Source organism: Oryctolagus cuniculus, chromosome 3 (genome assembly GCF_964237555.1).
Source record: "Oryctolagus cuniculus chromosome 3, mOryCun1.1, whole genome shotgun sequence".
NCBI lineage: Eukaryota > Metazoa > Chordata > Mammalia > Lagomorpha > Leporidae > Oryctolagus > Oryctolagus cuniculus.
The window spans coordinates 158,016,309-158,035,348 of NC_091434.1; the positions used below are offsets into that span (position 1 = coordinate 158,016,309).

General features: G+C 39.2%; 1 protein-coding gene across 4 annotated transcripts in view; it reads left to right on the forward strand.

Moving 5' to 3' along the window:
• PTPRZ1 (protein tyrosine phosphatase receptor type Z1) overlaps positions 1-19,040 on the forward strand; it is a 199,500-nt gene that overhangs the window by 110,001 nt on the left and 70,459 nt on the right. For all 4 annotated transcript variants that reach the window (XM_051848907.2, XM_051848908.2, XM_051848909.2 and 1 more), the window contains exons 7-8: positions 5,352-5,509; positions 5,642-5,792. In XM_051848907.2, coding sequence (XP_051704867.2) covers positions 5,352-5,509; positions 5,642-5,792 — 309 coding nt within the window. The remainder of the gene's footprint in view (positions 1-5,351; positions 5,510-5,641; positions 5,793-19,040) is intronic.

A 19,040-nucleotide genomic window follows, 5' to 3' on the forward strand; every position in this document is an offset into this window, starting at 1 on the left:
TTGAGAAGTCTTGTAATATCTAGAACAGAGATTTAGGATGCGTGTAAATCACAGCAAAAGCTTCTAGTAAAAAATAGTTAGCACGTCTGCAAGAGAGACCTGCGGAGTGCTAGTGAGGTTCGAGGCAGTAAGAGTGGATTCCGTACTGCGGACAGGAAAGAGAAAATCTAACTCTGTTTCTTATTATTCTGTTCTCCTTTCTCTTAACTTTTCCTGATTGAAAGAAAATTCTCCTTCTCACCACCCATACTCAGGTCTCACTTCTGCTTTCCCTTTTTTGGCCTCCAGCTTTTCTGATGTCAATTCATTACCTACCTAAGTCAATACTGGCTTCTTAGTTATGTTCGTCATACCCACATTTCTGCAGCATATTTGTGTGATACCTTTTGTCTTCAGCCAAAAATGAAATAATCATAGTCCATCCATGGTTAAAAAGGAAGTTAATTAATAACAAAAATGTTCAGATATTAAAAACATAAATCTGAAATTAGAAAATATTCACCAATTAAAAATAAGGACTTTTTTGTTTCTAAGAGCTGGAATTAACTCTGAATTCTGATGATCAATATTAGAGAAGATGAGGACATACTTTAAGAAGTTACCAATTAGTTCAACAAATTCATAAACTTTCTAATGAATTAAAACTACCTTTAGTTTGTACTACAGGACACTATCAATTCAGTCAAATAGATTTTTATTTCTAAGATTCAACCATTTAATTCAGGCTGGAAGCAGTACTTCTTTAATTATTTTAGTAACCCTTGTTCTACAAAAGTTTCTGTATTGCAGAAAATTAATATTTAATACTTGAACTTTTAAATAGAAATCCTGGACATGCCTAATCTTCGTAGACTTTAGAGCTGGAATAGAATATTAATGTCATTTGGTACAGTTATTTTGTTTTGTGAAATGAAAGGGTGACTCTAAAACACTACAGTTTTGCAAAGACTTAATTTTCATGGGGTTTTCAATCTTGAATGCATGTTTTCATTACCTGGGGCTTTAAACAATTCGTGTGCCCAGCCCCACTACTAGAGACTTTAGCTCAAATGCTGTAGGATAAGGTCTAGAACACTGCATTATTTTAAACCTCCCAGATAATTCAAGTAAGGGTGCATCTACTTCTATGGGGTGGGGATGGGACGTTTTGCTGTGGCTAAAGTGGCTTCAATAGCTGTTTTTAAAATTATTTATTTGAAAAGGAGAGACACACATGAAGCGATCTTCTATCCACTGGTTCACTTCCCCACAGGCTGCAGCAGCTGGGGTTGAGCCAAACTGAAGTCAAGAGGTGAGTAAGAATGCAGTCTGTATTTTCCACATGGGTGGCAGGGATCCATGGACTTGAGCCATCACTTGCTGCCCCCAGGATACACATTAGCAGGAAGCTAGAATCAGGAACCAAACTGGGACTTTTTTTTTATTTGAAAGTCAGAGTTACACAGAGAGAGGAGAGAAGGAGAGAGAGCGAGAGCAAGAGAGAGGTCTTCCATCCGCTGGTTCACTCCCCAGTTGGCCACAACGGTCGGAGCTGCACCAATCTGAAGCCAGGAGCTTCCTCTTGGTCTCCCATGTGGATACAGGGGCCATCTTCTTCTGCTTTCCCAGGCCATAGCAGAGAGCTGGAACGGAAGTGACGCAGCTAGGTCTTGAACCAGCACCCAGATGGGATGTCGGCACTTCAGGCCAGGTTGTTAACCCGCTGAGCCACAGCGCCGGCCCCCCAAACTGGGACTTTTATCCAGACACTCTGATGTGGGATGTGGATGTCCCAAGTGGTATCTTAATCACTGAGCCAAGAGCCCTGCTCAGAACTATGTCGTATTTAAATCTAGACAGGGCAGAGGACATGCATTGACCTGAGTAGTTAGGAGGATGAGAAAATTAAGACAGATCTCACCTGGTAAGCAGGGTGCTGGTACACAAATAAGTAGCAAAGGGCCAACATATTCTGGTATTTTCTCTTGAAAAGACACAAAAATAAAAACAGGACTATTCAAGGAGATAGATTTACTTGAATTGTTTTAGTGTTCTAAAGCTTAGATGGGCTATTTAAGAACGCACTACTAATTTTTGCACAGGAGTTATCTAATCTGGATGCAATTTCATATATAAATGAAGAAATCAACATGTACATAACTAAGAATAAATCTCTCCTCATAAATTTATCTGTAATTTGAACCCAGAATGTATTTTCCACTCTTTCCCTTTACTCCCTTAATAGTGACTACTGAATAAATTTTTATTTCCGTGTACTAAAACTTACTAGTTTTCCTATTAGGAGTATCAGTTTTTGTCATTTTAGAACTCTCAACCCATCCTAAGATTGTGAAAATAGGTTTCTGTTTTCTTCTAAAAGCATTATTATTCCATTCACTTTTTTTTTGTTTTTTTGTTTGTTTTTGTTTGTTTGTTTTTTGTTTTTTTTTTTTTTGTTTGTTTGTTTGTTTTTTGACAGGCAGAGTGGACAGTGAGAGAGAGACAGAGAGAAAGGTCTTCCTTTGCCGTTGACCGCGCTGATCCGATGGCAGGAGCCAGGTGCTTCTCCTGGTCTCCCATGGGGTGCAGGGCCCAAGTACTTGGGCCATCCTCCACTGCACTCCCTGGCCACAGCAGAGAGCTGGCCTGGAAGAGGGGCAACTGGGACTGAATCCGGCGCCCCAACCAGGACTAGAACCCGGTGTGCTGGCGCCGCAAGGCGGAGGATTAGCCTAGTGAGCCACTGCGCTGGCCTCCATTCACTTTTAAATTTATGTTATGTAGAACTGACTTGTATTTGTGGTGTAAAACAGGAATCAGAATTCACTTTTTTTACATAGGATATCCGATTGATGCAGTCCTGTTTATTGATAAGTCATCATTCCACACTGCCTGGTAATTATTGTCATCAGTCAAGTAACCACATCTGTATGGGTTTGGGCTCTTATTCCCTTGCACTGTACTGTCTGTTTTTGCACAAATATCTCACTATCATGATGTTTAAGCTTTATGTGGCAGGTTTTCCTGCCGCGGCTCACTAGGCTAATCCTCCACCTTGCGGCGCCAGCACACGGGGTTCTAGTCCCGGTCGGGGCGCCGGATTCTGTCCCGGTTGCCCCTCTTCCAGGCCAGCTCTCTGCTGTGGCCAGGGAGTGCAGTGGAGGATGGCCCAAGTGCTTGGGCCCTGCACCCCATGGGAGACCAGGAGAAGTACCTGGCTCCTGCCATCGGATCAGCGTGGTGCGCCAGCCGCGGCGGCCATTGGAGGGTGAAGCAACGGCAAAGGAAGACCTTTCTCTCTGTCTCTCTCTCTCACTGTCCACTCTGCCTGTCAAAAAAAAAAAAAGAAAAAAAGAAAAAAAATTCTGCAACATTTTAATGTAATTTTTCATAATTTTAAAATCAGCATCTTAGTTAACACACACACACACACACACACACTTCTGGCGTTTTGCTTAAAATTTCATTGATTCCATAAATCAATTTAGAGAAAATCAAAACCTTCACAACACTGAATCTTCCAACCTGTTAAATATGGTACTTCTCTCCATTTTAAGGTTTTAATTTAATTCTCTAAAGAAATGTTTTACATATGGTATGTTAGATTTACTTGCAAGTATTTGCTACTTTGTTTCTATTTTAAGTCATTGTGTTTAAAATTTCATTTTCTATTGTTTGATATTGATTCGCAGAATGTATCATTGCTTTTGTATGTTGATCTTATAGGCAGTGACTTTGCTAAACTCACTTATGAATTCTAATAGTAAATTCTTTTCACTATTTTGCATACACAGTAATGTTTTCGAAAATTGTGGTAGTGTGATTTCTTCCAGTGCAAGCCTGCTGAGTTTCGTGTCTTTTGCTTACTTAAGCACTGGTCTGGTTCTCCAGTTCAGTGTTAAGCAAACGTGGTGGTAGCAGGATATCCTCACCTCATTCTTGATCTCTGGGGAAAAGCTTTAAATAATATATTCTAAATATAATGTCATTAGAGGCTTTTGACGGTCATCTTCATCCGAAGTATTGGTTTTGTTCTCCATGAACTGGAATTGAGTTTTATCAAATGATATGACTAGATTTATTGAGATAATAATATATCTGAATATCTTTTACATGTAAAATATTCTCTTCAGTACTTTGAGGTTTTTAAAGGTAAGGAATCTAACACTATACAAGGTACTTCAAACACTCTTAGAAAAACAGAATTAAAGCCTAAGGTTTTTTGGTGCAAGAAATTTTTTGAATCCATGCATGTTTTCATAATACACATTTTTCATAAACTAATTGAAGCCCAGTGCTATAGTAATATATGTAACTGATAGGACATTTACATTTATTACTGTTTATTAAACATTTTAATATCAATAATTGTACATATTTATTGGCTACAGTGTGACATTTAAGTGCATGTATACAATGTGTACTTATCAAAACATGCTAATCAATATTTCCCCTTCCTTGACATTACTATAAAGCAATGGAGCCTTGGTGCTCCTTTCTTTCACTTGCTCATACAATAAATCATAGGTTACTATGAACTGTAGTCACCTCACTGTGTAGTGTAACATTAGGAATTGCTACTTTGATCTAACCCTGATTTGGTACAGGTTGTTCCAACTTTTACTGTCCCCAGCCTCTGGTAATTATTGTTCTATGTTCCGATTGAAGGTATTTTCTAAGCTTCCACACCCAAGAGAGAACATACAGTATTTGCCTTTCTGTGTCTGCCTTATTTCACTTAACATGATGCCCTCCAGTTGCATCCATTTTGCTGTGAATGACAAGATTTCATTGTTATTACTGAATAATGTTCCATTTTGTATATATGCATATGGCATTTTCTTTATCCATTCATCTGATGATGAACAACTAGGATGATTCCATATTTTGAGTATTCCTGAAATGTTCTTTAAAATGCAGTGCTGAGGCTGGTGCTGTGTTGTAGCAGGTAAAGCCCGCCACCGCCTGCAGCACCAGCATCCCATACAGGCACCAATTCAAGTCCCAGCTGCTTCTCTTCCAATCCAGCTCTCTGCTTTGCCCTGGGAAAGCAGTAGATGTCTCAAGTGCTTGGGCCCCTGCACCAGCATAGGAGACCCGAAAGAAGCTCCTGGCTCCTGGCTTCAGATAGGTCCAGCTCCTGCCGTTGCAGCCATTTGGGAAGTGAACCATCGGATGGAAGACCTTTCACTTTGTCTCTGCCTTTCTCTGTAACGCTCCTTCTCAAATAAATAAATAAATAAATAAATCTTTTTTAAAAATTTAAGTGCTGATTAAGTATGTAGCAAAGTCTGTATCTGTTTCATGAAAGCATTTAACGGCCAAGTTCCATTGTTGGGATTCCACCTGAGATATGTATTATTACTTTGCAGGGAAACAGGCTGCCTTAGATCCATTCATATTGCTGAACCTTCTGCCAAACTCAACTGACAAGTATTACAGTTACAATGGCTCCCTGACGTCTCCTCCCTGTACAGACACTGTTGAGTGGATTGTCTTTAAAGATACAGTGAGCATCTCTGAAAGCCAGGTAATTTTGGAAATTAAAATGATTGAAGTAATTTGAAGTCATTTCAAGGAATGCTTTTCAAAAATACCTGTTTTAAATTGTGTACTGAAGCCTTCGAAGCAGTGGTGTTAAACTCTTCGGTCTTGTTTCCAGTTGGCCGTGTTCTGTGAAGTTCTTACAATGCAGCAGTCTGGGTATGTCATGTTGATGGACTACTTGCAAAACAATTTTCGAGAACAACAGTATAAGTTCTCTAGGCAGGTGTTCTCCTCATACACTGGAAAGGAAGAGATTCATGAAGCAGGTATGTATTACAATATAACTCTTTTACAACTCTCTTAGATTTGATGTTACAGGAAGTGTAATAGAAAATAGACAGGACTTAGAGTTTCAGAATTCATTTGATTAATTTTGTAGCTTCAGGGAAGCTAAGTAACTTCTCTGAATTTCAGTTACTGCATCTATAAAATGGGAATACATCTGTTCTTCCTCATGTAAATAACTCCATTTTATATATGAGAAAAATAGAGATATGGTAAGGAGGGTGACTTTTCCAGATACACAGTACTAAGTGCAAAGCCAAGTTCACGTTGTGGTATCTGAGCTGGGAACTATAAGAGAAGAATGAATCAGAAGCTGAGATGATGGAAGCTTGGAAGGTCATCTCTGACTGGGCTGACCAGAGAGACCCATGGGAAAATCACATCTGAAACCTGATGCATGATTTGGGAGTTAAAGTTCTTGCGTCTCTGTCTGCAGCACCCTAGGAGAAGCCTGGTACCTAATAGGTATTGAAAACTAATGTACTGAATTCATAATGAAAAAATGGAGTCTTATTCCCAATTTTATTCTTGGGGGAAAGAAGTTTGTCTTTGTCAAGCCCAGCCAATGGAGACGACTTGGGGGGGGGGTGTGTGTGGCTCGAGTACCTTCTGTGCCTTTTGAAGCTGACACAGCCATAAGGAACCTTTGAACATGGCCATGGGACACATTCAGACCCATCCTCTGCCCACTTGTTCCTTTCAGTGTATACTGAGGTTGTAGTGGTCCCTGAAAGAATGGTTGAAATGCCCTTTGCTTTGGAAGCTTAAAAACCTTTTCAAATAGAGGGTCATCTTTGACCTCAGCCCTGCACTGACTTTTTTGCCAAGTATAATATTAATTTAATAATCACCTATTTCAAAAATTAGAAATTAAAACACATTTTTATTGTTTTAATGTGATATTTTTGAGAATTTTTTATCCTGTAGTAGAAAGAAAAAATAGCAAGACAACAGTGATGAATACATTTAATGTGACATTCAATTTCAAATTAAATTGCCCCAAAGTGATGACATTTAATTATATTTCTAGCACCAATACTAAGTACTATAATATCATGTGTGATAAATCATATACAATTGAGTAGAAAAATGAAAGTGTATTTAGTCACCTCCGATTATATAGTACAATAAGCCAAATAACAAATTAAACAAATCTGATACATTTTTGCCATGTACTTTCATCAGTTATATTTTATTGAAAGTCTTACATGGATCCTCATTGCTTATAGAATGAAATCCAAAGCATTTGTCATCGCACAGTAGGCCATTTTTAGTGCTTGCTAGTCTTAGTACTTAAACCCTTTCCAACTTCCTTCTTTCGTACTGAACTCCATGAGTTGCCCTCAAGATGGAAGACACTTTCTCAGGGTCACCTTTCTAATGTGCTGTTTCACCTTAGTAGCTTGTTCTCTGCTATCTTGACTTGCTTGCCTCCTCATCATTCTTCAAACGTTAAGCAAAGCATTATGCCCACTGAGAGGGCATCTCTGGTTCTACCCCTGTCTCTTCCTTGCCTGGCCGTGCCCCAAGCATAGGTTAAACTGAGCACTAGAGAAGGCGCCATCCACACAGAGTACAAAGGAAATGGTGGTCTTCCAGAGATGTTCAGTATGCCCAAGTGCTCCCATAATCTGTGCATCAACTTCATATAGCAGTTGCCATTCTATGGCAATGGACGATGTGCTTGTCTTCCCCACTGGTGAGCCTTGTGAAGGAGCCTTCTTCTCTTCTGCTCCATTGCTGAGCTAGAGTAAGGTGTTCATGCACTTACTGTTCAGTACATGACTGAAAGTATCCACTTCCATGTAATAAAAACATATCATATTGTGCTTTGTGGGTGCATCCTTTCCTGTTTAATGTGTCAACTTATACATAATTCTGATTTAATGTAGATCATTGTTTCATGGTTAAGTCCAAAAGTTCAAAGTAATAATAATAGAAATAGTCACAGCTACTACATATTGTGTGACTTCACCAAGCATTCAGCCATACAATATTTTATTTACACCCCATATCACTCAAGTTGGCCTTTTGTTTTCAGCATTTTGGAAGCTGTTTTTAAGTGGCTTTCCCAGGTTTACACAACTGGGAAGGGATGCAGTCAGCATTTGAATTTACATGTTCCTTTCTAAAGCCTTCCAAAGCTCTCTGCACTGTGCTTTATATTTATTAAGGGACATTATTTCTGCTTATATAATTTTATATTAAAAGCTGATGACCTCAAAAGACATGAAACTTAAAAAATAGTTTGGCTTTTAGGTGCTTTCTTTATTCTGAGGTCAAAGACAGTAACAACACTTGCTTTCTTTTTTTAAGATTTATTTATTCATTTGAAAGAGTTACACAGAGAAGGGGAGGCAGAGAGAGATAGAGAGAAAGAGAGAGAGAGAGGTTTTCCATGCACTGGTTCACTCCCACAGCACTGATCCAAAGCCAGGAGCCAGGAGCTTCTTCTGGGTCTCCCACATGTGCCCAAGGACGTGGGCCATCTTCTGCTGCCTTCTCAGGCTATAGCAGAGAGATGGATGGGAAGAGGAGCAGCCAGGACTCGAACCAGCATCCATATGGAATGCCGGTACTTCAGGCAGTAGCTTTACCTACTACGCCACAGCGCCAACCCCAGTAACAACACTTTCTAAACCACTTGTTCTTTTGGCTCATATAAAAATACGATGTATATAAATGTAAATATAAACATATATATGCAAAGAAATGAGAGATTTTCTTAGAGCTTGTAGGAACCAGTATGATCCCCACAGGCTGCAAATGTATAATTTTCTCAGAATTTCTCTCCCTACAGCAATACTCTTCTAACTATCAGAGTAATAGCAATTTACTTATCACAGATTTCACTGTGGTTTGGTTGCAAAATTATTAAGCAGAGATAACTAGAAAAATAATAATAACTTAAAATCAAGTCATTTAAATCAAAAGGTCTTTTCTTATAAATGTAATGTTTAAGGACAAGCATGGATCGCTAAGATCAATTGTGAAGAACAAGCGTGGGGGCTTGGGTTTGTGGCATAACAGCTAAAGCTGCCACCTGTGCCGCCGGCATCCCATATGGGTGCCAGTTCAACTCTCGACTGCTCCTCTTCTGATACAGCTCCCTGTTTATGTGTCTGGGAAAGCAGCAGAGGATGTTCCAGGTGCTTGGGCCCCTGCACCTATGTGGGAGACCCAGAAGAGGCCCCTGGATCCTGACTTCAGCCTGGCCCAACACGCCATTTGAGGAGTGAAACAGTGGATGGAAGGTCTCTCTGTCTCTGTCTCTCTCCCTTTCTCTCTCTCTCTCTCTCTGTAAGTCTGCCTTATAAGTACATAAATAAATCTATTAAAAAGAGAACAAGCATGTAAGTTTTAAAATAAAAATGTATGCTTGTAGGCTGCTTGGACTTCTGTATCTGATCTTAGATACACTCCTTCCCCATTGTCTTCAACACAGCGAGCATTATGTACTATTTATTTATTTACTTGAATTTCAGAAAGAAAGAGAGAAAGCACCCATCTGCTGGTGTACTCTCTAGATGCCTTCAGTGGTCCCAGGGCTAAAGCCAGGAACTGGTAATACAACCCAGTTGCCCCACTGGGGTGGAAGGAACTCAGTTTCTTGAGCCATCACCATTGCTTCCCAAGGTCTGCATTGATGGGAAGAGGGAGTTGGGAACCACAGCCAATAATTGATCCCAGGTACTCCAATATGGGAGACAGACATCTTAACCAGCCTCTTATCTGATAGCTTAAATGCCTACCCCATTATCTTTTTATTTTTTTTTAACTTTTATTTAATGAATATAAATTTCCAAAGTACAGAATATTGATTACAATGGCTTCCCCCCCATAATGTCCCTCCATCCTGCAACCCTCCCCTTATCCACTCCCTCTCCCCTTCCATTCATATCAAGATTCATTTTCGATTCTCTTTATATACAGAAGATCAGTTGAGCATACATTAAGTAAAGAGTTCAACAGTTTGCTCCCACACAGAAACATAAAGTGAAAAATACTGTTTGAGTACTAGTTATAGCATTAGATCTCAATGTACAGCACACTAAGGACAAAGATCCTACATGAGGAGTAAGTGCACAGTGACTCCTGTTGTTGACTTAACAAATTGACACTCTTGTTTATGGCATCAGTAATCACCCTAGGCTCTTGTCATGAGTTGCCAAGGCTATGGAAGCCCCCTGAGTTCACTGACTCTGATCATTTTTAGACAAGGCCATGGTCAAAGTGGAAGTTCTCTCCTCCCTTCAGAGAAAGGTACCTCCTTCTTTGATGACCCATTCTTTCCACTGGGATCTCACTCGTGGAGATCTTTCATTTAGGTTTTTTTTTTTTCCCCCAGAGTGTCTTGGCTTTCCATGCCTGAAATACTCTCATGGGCATTTCAGCCGGATCCGCATGCCTTAAGGGCTGATTATGAGGCCAGAGTGCTGTTAGAACATTTGCCATTCTATGGGTCTGCTGTGTATCTCGCTTCCCATGTTGGATCATTCTCTCCCTTTTTGATTCTATCAGCTAGTATTTGCAGACACTATTCTTGTTTATGTGATCCCTTTGATTCTTATTCCTATCATTACGATCAATTGTGAACAGAAATTGATCACTGGGACTAGTGAGATGGCATTGGTATATGCCACCTCGATGGGATTGAATTCGAATCCCCTGGTATGTTTCTAACTCTACTGTTTGAGGTAAGTCAGCTTGAGCATGTCCCGAATTGCACATCTCTTCCTTCTCTTATTCCCACTCTTATATTTAACAGCAATCACTTTTCAGTTAAGTTTCAGCACTTAAGAAGAATTGTGTATTGATTACAGTATTCAACCAAATGTATTAAGTAGAACAAACAAAAAAAAATACTAAGAGGGATAACATATTAAGCTGCTCATCTATAGAATACTATGCAGCAGTTAAAAACAATGAAACCCAGTCATTTGCAACAAGATGGAGGAATTTGGAAAACATCATGCTGAGTGAATTAAGCCAGTCCCAAAGGGACAAATATCATATGGTCTCCCTGATCAGCGACAACTAACTGAACACCAAAGGGGAAACTTGTAGAAATAAAATGGACACTATGAGAAACAGTGACTTGATCAGCTCTTGTCCTGACGGTTGATGTACAATGTAATACTTTATCCATTTTAGTATTTTTTTTTTGTTCTAGTACCATTGGTTGAACTCTGTAATTAACACACAATTATTCTTAGGTGTTTAAATTTTAACTGAAGAGTGATCTCTGTTAGGAATTTGGAAAACATTATGTTGAGTGAAATAAGCCAATCCTAAAGGGACAAATACCACTTGTTCTCCTTGATAGGTGACAACTAACTGAGCACAAAAAGGAAACCTGTTAAAGTGAAATGAACACTATGAGAAACGGTGACTTGATCAGCCCTCACCCTGACTGTTGATGAGCAGCTTAATATGTTATCCCTCTTAGTATTTTTTGTTGTTGTTGTTTATTTTGATGAAAGGTTTGTGTGGTAATGGGGAGGAAGGGGCTGCAAAACTCATCATCTCTTTAAAACATCTGCTAACAGTTTAGAAAATATGGTTGAGAAAGTATTATTCTTTCATGTGGTATGAGGGTATTTCAAAAAGATCATGGAAAATTGAATTAAAAGATAAGCTTATTTCAATGTAAAAATTATGAAATTCATGCATATGAAAATCCTCCAAAAGTTCATGATGTGTAGTATAAAAAAACTACATGAATTTCAAAATATTTTAATTAAGTTTTTCCATGAACTTTTTGAAGTACCCTCATGTGCTTAGGATAAGCAAAAGTGCTCAAAAGCCAATACTGGTTTAATTAAATTTTCATGCCTTTAAGATCCTCAATTTTTAATGTAAAATTATGTACACAGGAACACCTCTCTTCTGCAGTCTCCCTTGCTCCTCTCCCGAGTCCTGGCTGTCAGATATTCTTGACCCTCCTCTTTGGTCAGTTTCCCTCAGAAAGTCTCAGCTGCTACCTGCTCCAGTCTTCACATCTTCCTGAGGCAGAGGAATTAGCTTGGTGCAGCTCCTCTAAGCATTCCTTCCTGTTCCCGCCCCAGTGAGTTCAGCAATCAGAGGGCCTTCCATTTACCAGAATGTTGACCCTGCCCCAGGGAAGTTGGACATTCTGAAGAACAATTTTCTTCTATTTGTTACATAGACTTGTGTGCTTGTTTTTGGTTTTAAAACTTCCACTGCTGGCAAAATACCAGATGGTATCACAAATGCCAGATGATATCACAATTAGTCGTGAAAAAATTCAGGTTGTATTATATGGTCATATCCATGGAGCTAAATATTCTGTCAACTGTCCTTTTGATTTAAGGGGAGCTACTGGCAAATATTAATTAATTCATATTAATTAATCCATGATTGAAAGTAATCCTTCTTCTTTCTGCATCAACTTGGTCCCTTCCCTGTGGTAATGGTTCTTTTCCTTTCTTACCTTGATTTAGAGGTGTTTTTGTCCTTGCCTTAATTGCTTGCTAGATCTCTGATTGATCTTAGCTATTACCCGTTGCACTTGATAAAGTACCTTAGGGTAGTAACAGCCTTCTGACTCCTGGTTGAGTGATAGACAGATGAATCAGGGTTAAAAGCCTCAGTGTATTGACAACAAGCACCGAAGGAATGAATGGCTTTAGTTTTCCAAACATATTGGAGCCAATTTCTTCGCTAAGCATCCTTTACATAATTAAAATTTTTGCAAAGCCTTCAGGTGAACATGGTACAGTAGCATTAGCACATAACTCATGTTTAAAAAGGTGGTTCCAGGAAAATACAGATTCTAACATAAAAATAGTATTAGTATCAAAATAAAATTGTTGAGAAATTATTTCCTCAGTGATTGGGAAAAAATAAATAGTTCAATAGTTCTCTTTATTTTAACTCTCTAATCATTAGTTAAAACTATTATTATCCCTACCAATAATGAGCTTTGAGCATATCAAGATTATTACATATTGATTTTAGCAGATTTTCATTGAATAACATTCTGCACTACTTTTTTTTAATTTGCAGTTCAAACAAGGCCTCTATGAATCTACTCAGAATGTTAAAGTTTTCATTCACCAACTGAAATAATTTTTCCTCTTTCCATCATGTGGAATAAAAAAGCATTATTATCATGTGCCTTGTGTGTATTCCTGGGACAATTTATTTTATAATATTTATTTATTTAAGTGAAAGAGTTTTTTGTTACAGAGAGAGAAGTCTTCCATGTGCTGGACTACTCCCCAAATGGTTGCGACTGCCTGAGCTGGCCTATAAGAAGCCAGGAGTTTCTTGTAGGTCTCCCACGTGGGTGCAGGGGCCCAAGGACCTGGGCCATCCTCAGCTGCTCGCCCAGGCCAGTAGCAGGGACCCGGATGAGAAGTGGAGCAAAAATTGCTTCTCAGCCTTTGGCTAAGATCAGAGAAGTAGAGTAGCTGAGAATCAAACTGATGCCCATATAGGATGGCAGTGTCGCAGGCTGTGGCTTTACCTGATACACCATAGCGCTTGCCATGCAATTCTTTTTCCTCATTGGATATACTATCTACCTTATATTCAGTTTTTATTATTCTGAAAATAACATTTTACTACCAAGCATTATTTAAATGGTAACCAATACAGATAAGCACACAGAGGAAAATGCAAAATCTTTTTTTTTTAAAGATTTTTAAAAATTTATTTGAGTTTCAGGAAGAGAGAGAGAGATTCCATCTGTTGGTTCATTCCCCAAATGACCACAAGGGCCAGGGCTGGGCCACACCAAAACCAGGAACCAAGAGCTTCCTCCAGGTCTCCCACATGGGTGTAGGATTCCAGCTCTTGGTCCGTCTTCCACTATTTCCCAGGCATATCAGCAGGGAGCTGGATGGGAAGTGGAGCAACCGGGTCTCGAACCAGTGCCCACGTGGGATGCCGGTATTGTTACAGATGGAGACCTAACCTGCTACACCACAATGCCTGCTCCAAAGAAAACTCTTTGTCACCATTCAGAAATAGCCACTATGAGGCTTTTGTTAAATACCCTTCTAGACATGTCTCTTACAGTAAAAATACATTATTGTATCTCACACAACTGAGACTATACTACAATATGTTTATTGACTTTTTTTACTTGTGATATAAATTTATCTTTAACATAACCTTTTTAACATTTATATAGTATTCTATTGTATAGTTAGAAACAATTTATAACCAGTCCCTAAATTTGGGATATTCAGGTTATACACACACACACACATACACACACACACACGTACATTTCTATTATAAATATCCAACAGCCTCATTTTGACCAAGAGACAAGACCCATTATGTAAACTGTCAGAACCTTGCTCTTAATTAGTGCATTCTACAAAAAAATATTTTGCAGCATACAATGCAAATAATTGCAAAAACCTAGTGAGATTTGCATTTGCATTTGAACTTGGTGAGGTTAGAAATAAGGATTTATTGATGTTTGCCTTCATAGTAGGCACTTAATAAATGTTTGTGAATGAATGCATATTTGGCGAGAACTTCACACCTGTAATTTTTTCCACTTTTACATAGAGCTACCATGCATCAGAACAACATTTCTGTTTGACATGAGGAAATGGAGAGTGGCTCTTTTACGAATCACAGGCATTAATAGAACCAACTGATCTTGAAGGATTTACTAAAAGTTGTCTTTTAAAGGATGAGTACTATAAGTGAATAATAATCTAGACTCAGCAAAGTATAAAGTAGGTCAGAGTCACCTTCATCCCATGCTGTTCCGGTACCAGATGGTTCCACACTGCCCCTCTCATCACACTAATGAGGCTCCCCTACTAAGAAGCAGGGGCCTGGTGAAGCACAGCAGAAGACGTCTTGGCTTTCAAGTGCAGTACACTTTTGTTTTCATTTCTTTAAAAGATTCATTTATTTATTTGAAAGGAAGAGTTACAGAGATGCAGAAGCAGAGGGAGAGAGAGAGAGAGAGAGAGAGAGAGAGAGTCTTCCATCTGCTGGTTCAGTCCCCAAATGGTCGCAACGGCTGGAGCTATGCTGATCTGAAGCCAGAAGCCAGGAGTTTCTTCTGTGTCTCCCACGCAGGTGCAGGGGCCCAAGGACTTGAGCCATAGCAGAGAGCTAGATCAGAAGTGGAGCAACCAGGACTTAAACCGGTGCCATATGGGATGCCGGCGCTGTAAGCGGTGGCTTTACCTGCTATGACACAGCTCCGGCCCCCACTTTTGTTTTCAACTCCCAGCAGTAACACTTGTTGTACATAAATTTGTAATTTACTTAACCTCTCCAAGTCTCAGTTTCTTTACATACAAAATGGGAAACTTAAAAATCTAGGAAATGGGAATATTGAAGTCAGTTTACGAGGCTGTCTCTGCATTTAAATGGTGTAGTAGGCTAAGCCTCCACCTGTGGCACCAGCATTCCATATGGGCGCCAGTTCATGTAGTGCAGCTGGCACTCAAACTGGCACCCATATGTGATACTGGCATCTCAGGTGGAGGCTTAACCTGCTACACCACAATGCCAGCACCAACGTGGTGCCTTTCATCAACCTTCCCACATCCTTTCCTCCCTACTACTCACCCCAGCCTTTGACAACCTCCATTATATTCTGAACTTCAATGAGATCAATGTTTTTAGATTCCACATATGAATGGGATCACATGGTACCTATCTTTCTGTTTGCTTATTTCACTTAACATACTGATCTCCTGTCTCATTCAAGTTGTTGCAGATAATAAGATTTTATCCTTTTTATGACAAATGTTTTATTATATATGTGTATTCATTTATTAATTGATGGATACTTCAATTGTTCCGATTTCTTGACCACGGTGAGTAGAAGCACTGTTGTTCTATTGCACAGTAGGATGACTATAGATAGTGATAGTATATTGTATATTTCTCTTTTCAAAAAAGAGGAAGAAAGAATTTAGAATGTGTTACCATAAATAAATGTTAAATACTTGAAGAGATAGATGTGATTTGGCATCACATAATGTATACAGTTATTGAAACATCATATATATATATTTACCTATCAGTTAACATTTTAAAAATTATAAAAATATGGCATGATATTAAAAATTTCCATGTTTAAGACATTCTAAAATTTTTTTCTTGTTATTTAAAAAACTTCCTGTTTGAGATCAGCATTGTGGCATAGCAGGTAAATCCGCCACCTGGGACTCCAGCATCCCATAAGGGTGCTAGTTCATGTCCTGACTGCTCCACTTCCGATACAGCTCCCTACTAATGGCCTAGGAAAAGCAGTGGAAGATGGCCCCAGTGGGAGACTGTTTCTGGCTTCGACCTGGCCCATCTGAGCAGTGAACCAGTGGATAGAATATCTCTGTCTTTTCTCTGTCTTTCCCTCTCTGTCACTCTTTGAAATAGATAAATCTTTTTAAAATGCTACATATTTTATTTATTTGAAAGGCAGAGTGACTGGGGGGGAGGGGAGGCAGAGAGAGAGAGAGAGAATCTTCCATCTGATGGTTCACTGCCCAAATTTCTGCAACACCCAAGGCTGGCCCAAGCCGAAGCCAGGATCCAGTAACTAAGAACTGCATCCTGGTCTCCTCCTTCATGGTTAACAGGCACTCTAGTACTTGGATATCATCTACTGCCTCCCAGGTGAGTTAGCAGGAAGCTGGATTGGAAGTGGAGGCAAGATTTGGTCCAGGCATTCCAATACGAAATATAGGTGTCCTAAGTTGTAGTTTAACCCACTGCTCCACAGCACTCATCCCAGTTTTTGAATAAAATTATAGATGTACTTCAAACTTCATTTGTTAGAACTATTATATATTTAATGTATGCTTTAAAGAAAAGCAACCAGATGTGTAATGTTTTTCAAGGCAGGTAGCCTGAAGGGTGTGTTATTATACCAGTTCATGTTTGAGCTAAGAGAAATGTTCTGATTTCCTGGAAAATGCCATGTTGAATTATACATTGTAGACTTAGCTTTTGAAGGACAGTGGTTGCAAATTGCATTGTTAAGGTCCATGTATGTAAACATTCTCTGATTGTATTCAGAAAGGTGAAATGAAGATTACTCACTTCTCAGATTATATATTGCAAACTGAACTGTTGAGAAAGGGTATCTGTGTCTGTAGAGAAGATTGAGTAGCGCAGGTAGAAGCTGAAAGATTTCTTTTGCTGTTTATGTAAGTGAATGAAGCAATCATTTAAAAGGGCACAACAGGGATCCCATTTTTCCAATTATGATATTTAACATTTTTGTCAATGTTTGCTTTAGTTTTATGAAGATCTGCCACTGCCTGCAAAGAAATCACAACCTTGTTACTAATCTTCTCATCATAGGAGTCAGCAAAGTATCTGCCTTAATATTTTTAAATGAAGCTCATAAGCCTCAAATAAGGATGTGGTGCGTTTATCAGGGTGCATTCACAAAGCACTTCTGTCATGAGTCATATTAAACTGTGTAAAACTTCAAAATTACCGGGTAATAACCGAGTAAAACCTAGTATATTCTCAAGTAATTAGAACATTTGCTGTTCCACTTCCCAAAAGTCACCCATCTGATTTACCCACAATGTCCAGCCCTGAGTCTCATCTCTTCCCTTATGGCCAACCACATTTCTTCAGAACATAAAGAAAGTCAGGCCTCCCATTGGCCATCTGCATCAATTTGCTAACTTAACAAAGAGGTTCTGCCACAGCCAAAGAATTAATTTCTGTTCTCCATTTCTTTTCTTTCTTCTTTTTTTTAGTTATTTTTTGGATTGCTTTTTTTAAACTTTTATTTAATGAATATAAATTTCCAAAGTACAGCTTATGGATTACAATGGCTTTTCCTCCCCATAACTTCCCTCCCACCTGCAACCCTCCCATCTTCCACTCCCTCTCCCATTCCATTCACTAGAGATTCATTTTCAATTACCTTTATATACCGAAGATCAATTTAGTATATATTAAGTAAAGATTCCAACAGTTTGCACCCACACAGAACATAAAGTGTAAAATGCTGTTTGCATACGAGTTAGAGCATTAATTCACATTGAATAACACATTAAGGACAGAGATCCTACACGAGGAGTAAGTGCATAGTGACTCCTGTTGTTGACTTAACAAATTGACACTCTTGTTTATGGCGTCAGTAATCTCCCTAGGCTCTTGTCATGAGTTTCCAAGGCTATGGAAGCCTTTTGAGTTCACTGATTTCGATCTTATTTAGACAAGGTCATAGTCAAAGTGAAAGTTCACGCCTCCCTTCAGAGAAAGGTACCTCCTTCTTTGATGGCCCATTCTTTCTACTGGGATATTACTCGCAGAGATCTTTCTTTAGGGTTTGGTGTTTTGTTTTTGTTGTTGTTGTTGTTGTTTTTTATTGCCAGAGTGTCTTGGCTTTCCACGCCTAAAATACTCTCTTGGGCTCTTCAGCCAGATCCGAATGCCTTAAGGGCTGATTCTGAGGCCAGAGTGCTATTTAGGACATCTGCCATTCTATGAGTCTGCTGTGTATCCGCTTCCCATGTTGGATCGTTTTCTCCCTTTTAAATTCTGTCAGTTAGTATTAGCAGACACTAGTCTTGTTTATGTGATCTGTGGCATATTGGGTAAAGCTGCTGCCTGCAGTGCTGGCATCCCATATGGGTGCCTGTTCAAGTCCCGGCCACTCCACTTCCAATCCAGCTTTCTGCTGTGGCCTGAGAAAGCAGCAGAAGATGGCCCAAGCCCATGGGCCCCTGCATCTGTGTCAGGGACCCAGAGGAAGCTCTGGCTCCTGGCTTCAAATTGGTGCAGCTCGGGCTGTTGTGGCCATTTGGGGAGTGAACCAGCAGATGGAAGACCTCTCTCTCTCCCCCTCTCCCCCACCTTTCCCTCTCTTTCTTTCTCCTCTCTCTTTCTGCCTCTGCCTCTCTGTAACTGACTTTCAATTAGATAAATCAATCTTTTAAAAAATGGTTTTAGACTATTCACAAAGGCTTAAGCTTTTTGCTTGATGATACTTTAAAGTACATATGCTTCCCCTCTCATAAACTATTATGTTTCAGCATATAGAAGATAAGCTATAGTAGCACCTTCATAACATTACCAAATTCTTGCTTTTCAATAAATAAATAGTGTTTTTAAAATGAATTTCTAGTTAAAATATAAACTCAAACTATTAAGAAAATAACTAATAGATTCTCACTGCTTTATGAAGAAGAAAGCAGAGAAATGAAAACTTACTGGCAAGGAAACACAGATTTTCCCTCATAGTCTGACTTTAT